Here is a 6,758-nt window from a genome sequence, read left to right on the forward strand (position 1 = left end):
TAAAGGCTCTATGCTTGAAACGAGAGCAACTGTCCTCTAAGAATTTTAGCTAGCAGACTCTCTTGACATAAAAATACAACAACAACAATCACAATGATGGTCACAGAGAATATAGGAAAAGGATGTCATGAACTAGACTTGATAAAAATAAGTAGCAATGGGCTGGGAAAGGATTCAAAGGGATGGGACGTCACCATATATTCTTTGGAACTCTTGGTGGGCACTGGGCCTCTTCCCCCAGAACCACTGGGGACCTCCCATTTAAATAGAGAAATGAAAAAAACAAGCAGCAGAAATGAAAGGGCTTTAGCTACTGAAACAGCAGTGTGCTTTGGGGTAGAGGTTTTGAATCTTGCATGTATGAGTGCCCTGGTTTCACTCTCAGGGTTGGGGGTGAGGTGGGGAGTTTTGGGATAATGAATGCCTTTGTTACAGAAGCGAGACTTTTAAATATGTTAAGTTATATTAATATATATTACGATTCTTAATGAGAAGCTAGAATGCTGGACTAATTACCAAAAGTCACCATGGATTTGAAAGATAACTAAATAGAACAGCTAGAAATGAGAAATCATTGAAATCAGATCTCACCAAACAAATTACAGAGTAGACATGCTACAATTGACTTAATTCAGCAGAAGCGTTGAAGAAATATACCTGATGAAACACAGAAGCAAAGAAGTGAAAAATGAACAACGTAACAGGGACCAGGCATATAGCTCAGTGGTAGAACATAAGACTTAGACGTTTGAGGCCCAAGGGTTTTTACCTGGAATTGAAATCTAATATGTGATGTACAAGAGAAAGTAATACATGTGATGACCAAAATAAGACATCATAATAATTAATCAGAGGTTCAGAAAGAGGGACAAGAGATTGAGGGAAGGTAAAGAGAAAAGATTCTTTTTAGTATTTATTAAAGATCCCAATCTTCAGGTTGAAGAAATTCAATGAATCTCAAGTAGGGTTAATAAAAAGAAAATTCTTTTCTTTCTGACACTTCTTAGACAAACGGAATAAGAACAAACACCAAAAAAGATACTGAGAATAGTAAGAGAAAAAAGACAGACACCTAGAAAGTATCAAAGTAATAGCTTACTTTCCAAGTAACAGGAAAACATTTTTAAAAGCTAGAATTATATATCTTTAAAATGCTAAAAGAAAAGGAAATTCAGAAGTACAGGAAACAGGAAATGCTGTGAAGTACATGCAACAACCATCCAGTAGGTCTTACGGATGCCAATCAGATCTGGAAGGATAATATGGAACCCACCATAAGATTCATGTTCATTGATATCAAGATGATAGATTATACAAACTCAAACATTTGATTTATACTTTCACCTAGGGTAGATCAGTCTTCATGGACATCCTGAGATTTTGTTTCAGACATTCTGAGCAAGTTGGAGAAATAAGCCACATATAAAGCTTTGCTTTCAGGAGAACAAGTATCTGACAGCTTAAAAGGTAGAACAGAATATATCCCAGAGAGGCAAAAAAGTATAGTCAAAGTGACATCTGCAATTGTCTGTTTATTGCAGCACTCTTTACAATAGCCAGAATCTGGAAAAAAACCTGAGTGCCCGAGAACAGATGACTGGTTAAAGAAACTTTGGTACATTTACACAATGGAGTACTATGTAGCTGTTAGAAAAGAGGAAGTCACGAAATTTACATACAAGTGGTACTACATGGAAAGTATCATGTTATGCAAAATGACTCAGAAAGAAAGGGATAGACATAGATTGCATTCATCTGGGGAACATAAAGTAACAAAATAGGAAACTAACACCCAAGAGTGGCTGAGATTAGTACCAGGAATTTTACTCCATAACTTGGAGGCCAACCACACATACTAGGGGAAAAGGGAGCTCAGATAAAGAGGGGAACACCAAATAAAGGTGTTGGGAGGACCCTCCCAGGATGGGAGAAGCATGCTGAAAGTAGACTATAGACCAAACATGATTGCCACTCAATGTTTCTTTTGCAAACCACAACACCCAAAAGGAGAGAACAGAGGGGAATGCCCTGCCACAGTGGAAGGGTGGGGTGGGGGGGTGGGGGGTGGGAGAGATACTGGGATCCGTGGTGGTGGGAAATGGGCACTGGTGGAGGGGTGGGTACTTGATCATTGTATAATTGAAACCCAAGCACAAAAATGTGCAAGCCTCCAACTGTACCTCATGATGTCTCACTATTAAAAAAATTTCTAATAATAAAAAAAAAAGGTAGAACAAAGAAATCTTGAGTGAGCCAGTTTCAGTGGGCAGTTCACCAGGCCCACAGAGCTTGCTTAACCTTGGCACTGGTCAAGCTAGGTTGGAACTCATGCTTTCCACCCATTCCAGTCTGTTCTTAAAGGGACCAGAGATTAAAAGCCAAGGCACAAAGCTCTTAGCAAGAACTTTACAACCAATCAAAGGGAAAGGAAGTAGATTTAAAAAAAAAAAACTTTTAACTCGAGTATCCACTTCTTATTTTATAACTAAGTACTTTTATTATAGGTTTTTTTGTTTCGGTTGTTTTTGTGTTGTTTGGGTTTAGGGCCACACGTGGCAATGTTTAGAACTTCTGGTTTTGCATTTAGGGGTCACTCCTGATGTGGCTTCGGGGACCATATATGGTGCTTGTGATTGAACCCACAACAATTGTGTATTCGGCAAACACCTTACCCACTGTACCATTTCTCTGGTCCAAAATTATTTCTGTAGTTCTAATGTGCGTGTGCGTGTGTGTGTGTGTTGTGTGTGTGTGCATGTGCGTGCATGTGCCGTGCATGCCACACTCAGCTCTGCTCAGTGTTAACTATGGCTCTGTGCTTGGGACATGCGGGGGAGGGGTGGAAGATGTCACTCGACCATATGCAGTGCCAGAGATTCAGTGCCAGGATTAAATCTGACTTAGTACTTACTATTTTTCAGATAGCATGCTGGTTGTTGGGGGTATGGGTGGACCCCAATACAATCATCTTTGGAATGCCTAGGATGTTATTTCTGAGCTCTAGGGGGAAATATTTGGAGACCAGTAATGGAAATGCCTTTTACATTTGGTGCTTCTCTTAATGACATATATAATCTCTGTTAGGTAGTAGCTAGGACAATAGCAAACACACTTAAAATGTTAGATCCCTTTCCTGGTGCTAAGAGGTCACATCAAGAAACAGGGTGACTATGTATTTCAAGACCAAGGAGATGGAGGGTAGAAAAGTTATAGGAAGAAAGTCTCTTCAAAGACACATAAAGGTAGAGATTTTTATGCACCTAAAACCCTACTGGGCCTGAGAGTAAGACCTCCCTGATTTTCCTTGGTTTTTGAACTTGTTAGTTTTGCCTACCTTGAATCAAGACAGAGATGAGAGATGAGAAAAAGAATGAAGACTAATGGTACCCTCGAGTTGTTTAAGCCAAGTCATATCTTTACATAGATATAGGAAGTTCAGATGAAAAGCCAGATTTGGGGGACTAACTCCCAAAGGGCAAGAGTGCATGCAAAAGGCTAGGGTTTGATTCCAGGAATCAATGGTTCCCTGGGAATGAACCCTGGGAATAGCCTTGTCAGATATGGTCCAACACCACAAATAGAAAAGAAAACAAACCAGGTTTACTAGCTCTATATTAACAATATTTTTAAGTTTCTCCTTCCTTAATCTAGACATATCTTGCCCAAGCCAAGGACAGAAGCAATTTTCTCATTTTCATCTCATGTATCAGTTCAGGTGGTCATCATTCAAGGGTCAAGGAGGTTGTGGTGGTGTAGACAGACAGGGATCTAGGGAAAAAAGGCTGGAATGATGGAGGATCTGGAAACCTCCTCCCACTCAGGAAAGTCTGATAAATTTTCCTAGAAAAGGTTTTCCAGCCTACTGGCAGCACAGTCAGAATCTAGGAGGGATGTAGGGAGGGTACTTCAGTTATAGATCACATAGCTGATGACCTGGTCTGTGTCCCCAAACAAACCAGTCACCCCCAAATACATCAGGGGTGGCCCTCATAGAAGCAATGGCAGCAAACAGGGCAACATATCTACATGGGATGGAGAGATGTGGGTAGTGTCCAAGTGACATTTCTTGTGAAATATGGCTGCTGTGTTCAGAAGTGATTTCTGGTGGAGGGAGCTATTTCTTTTTCTCCCAAAAAGGAGCAATGTGTCTTGACAATCACCAGGTGTACTGTTTCCAGGTTCGAGGTCTGACAGTTTGGCTTCATAATTCTTTGCATTTCTGAGATACTTTCATGGAGAGAGAATAAAGTCGTTGAAATTCTACAGCCCTGTTGAACCAGAGGCATGTAACTCCCGTGTGGTTTGCGGAGGAAGGGGTGTTGAATAGCTGGATGGAATATCTTTGGGAGTTGGGGTCAGCGTCATTAGTTTCAGTCAAAGCCCTAACTAGTAACAGCAACTTCTTTCTTGCCTTGGTAGCAAAGTAAAGGGAGGTACAAGTTTATTCTTAACTTTCCCATTCTTTTCCATGTGATTTTGTAATTCCATGTGTTGTGTTGGGACCAGGAATTAGAAAAATAAAGTGATGACTTAGTGCCCAGGAGCAGAGAGGATTGACTAGGTGATAGAACACAGAGAACCAGAGAACAGGAAGGTAGAAGTCGTCCATCTCTGCTTCTAGTATCTGGCACTGTGTTTGTTCTGAGTCTCTCCCTATAGTCACTGGGGCCCTGGAGTTCAGAGCTCATCAGTGACACAGGTGCGGGCCAAGCCCCCAGTACCAACCCTGCATCTGCCTTGCCTCCAGGCCCTTCCAGACAGGCATTTTATTTTAATATTTGGCTGCCAAGATTTCTGGGCCTCCTTGCAAATCCTTAAAGAAAGGACCTTTTCCTAGCCACTTTAACTGATTACACAGTATTATCAAGGCCGTATAATTTAATCGTTTTTCCAGGCACTTGAGTAACTGGGGGGCAATTCCTTGACTTATATTCTGCAGGATGGAGCTCCCAAGAAGACTCCATATTCTTTCAGCTCACTGGTGAGACTCCTCAGTCTTTCCCTCTAGCTTTGTTCTAGGCAGTTTCTAAGTGCAAATGGCAAATACATACGTGTGTATATAGAAACTTTTCCCATGTCCTTGATGTAACCCCACACCTTTCTCTGTCATGACACTTGTCACATCCTATTGAAATGATCTGTTTACACAGTTGCCTCTCCCTTCATTTCCTCTCTGGTGCTATTTCTGTAATAGGATGTTAAATTTAAAGTTTTATCTGAGGTTCCAAGATACAATAGTTACTGTGTGCCTGGGAAGATGCCTTTTCACTTTGTGTAGTATACACAGGGGTCTTTGACACCCTTTCAGCATTCTTACCCACCACCACCAGTAAAATGATATAAAAAGGCTCAGAGTGGTGAGAGATTTGTATTTTTTTTTTGTCATTTTGGAAGTCCTTTATTGTAAAGATCATTCTTTTGTCTGATGACAAACAGCAGTCATATTCTGAGTGATTATTCTGGACCTCCACGTTGGATAAATTCCATTTCTTCTTGAGAAACAAGTTTCCTTCTGTACTTCTGAGGTAATGTTTTGATCATTTCTGCAGCATCTGGTGGGCCCTGGTGCATCAGCCAATCTGGTGCTTTACTTCCCTTAGAATGCTGTGACATTGAAGAAGAGTGAGAAGGTAGCCCTGCTGATCCCAAAGCTTCAGACACATTGGGTTTAGGATAGTCTCTTCTGTCAAAAAACCTTATTAATGGAGTATGTGGCTTGACTACCTGAACGACCCTGCTGGCAGATGCCATCTTGCTACCCATCATAACCCCCGAGAAGCTGTTGTTATTTCTTTGGAGAAAAAAAAGTTGTTTGCTTGTGTGTGTGTGTATGTGATAGAGAGAGAAACAGAAACAAAGGCAGAGACAGAGACAGAGGAGACAGACAGAGACAGAGAACAGAGAGAGACAGAGAGAACACCATTGTATTTGGAGGTCACTGCTCTGCTATGAAGTAAGGAATATGTGGGTATCCCAGCAGGATGGACACCCAAGATATCCTGGTGTCATGCTAGAATCTCATCTATGGAAATATATGGGGAGGAGACAAGAGCCCTGAGAGTCATGTATCCGGTGACCTCAGCACTCGGGACTGAGGGACAGCAGCCACTAAAAGAAGACACTCTTCATGCATTTCCCATTTCCCTGATGGAATTCAGAGGGAGAGTAAATGAAATTCTACACTGATTCTAACTTACTAGTCCTTTTAGATCAATATAAAGGTCACTTTTAATCCCTTCAGTGTGATGCACAATTCCTGGCTCATCGTTCACAAGAGTTCTCTTGGCAGCAAGATGGCGTCTGCCAGCAGGGTCGTTCAGGTAGTCAAGCCACATAAATACTGATAAATATCTGATAAATACTGTTGCGAGTTGATCTGGTTTGGGCACACATTTTTTTACTCAACCAAAATTTGTCCATGAAGCAGCCCAGCTGAATGGCAGCCCATATTTTAATTTCAGGGCTATGTCTCTTCGAATGACACTTTGGGGCAGATTTTACGTGAACAACTAAAGTTAGCAACTACTTACAAATACATAGTTATTAGACATAAATAGATTTAAATAATCTCTTAGTTATTGTATATAAATAGTATCTAGTTCCAGAGACATGACCTTATTTGTAACTTATAGATTACCTAAATACCTTGCAGTTTTTTTCTACAATGTCACAAAGAAATATCAATATATGTTTAACTGAAAACAATAAATATCAAGGAAAACATTCAAAGGGTTACATGTGTAATGCACAGAAAGAAC

At 40.7% G+C, this 6,758-nt stretch overlaps 1 protein-coding gene across 1 annotated transcript; it reads right to left on the minus strand.

The window, feature by feature from the left end:
* Positions 1-5,381: 5,381 nt before the first annotated feature.
* LOC130030652 (alpha-ketoglutarate dehydrogenase component 4-like) lies at positions 5,382-5,773 on the minus strand. Its single transcript, XM_056122044.1, has one exon. The coding sequence runs from the start codon at positions 5,764-5,766 to the stop codon at positions 5,455-5,457; it is 312 nt and encodes a 103-aa protein (XP_055978019.1). The 5' UTR covers positions 5,767-5,773; the 3' UTR covers positions 5,382-5,454.
* Positions 5,774-6,758: the final 985 nt, after the last annotated feature.

The sequence above is a fragment of the Sorex fumeus genome, unplaced genomic scaffold (genome assembly GCF_029834395.1).
Source record: "Sorex fumeus unplaced genomic scaffold, SorFum_2.1 ptg000001l, whole genome shotgun sequence".
Classification (NCBI taxonomy): Eukaryota; Metazoa; Chordata; class Mammalia; order Eulipotyphla; family Soricidae; genus Sorex; species Sorex fumeus.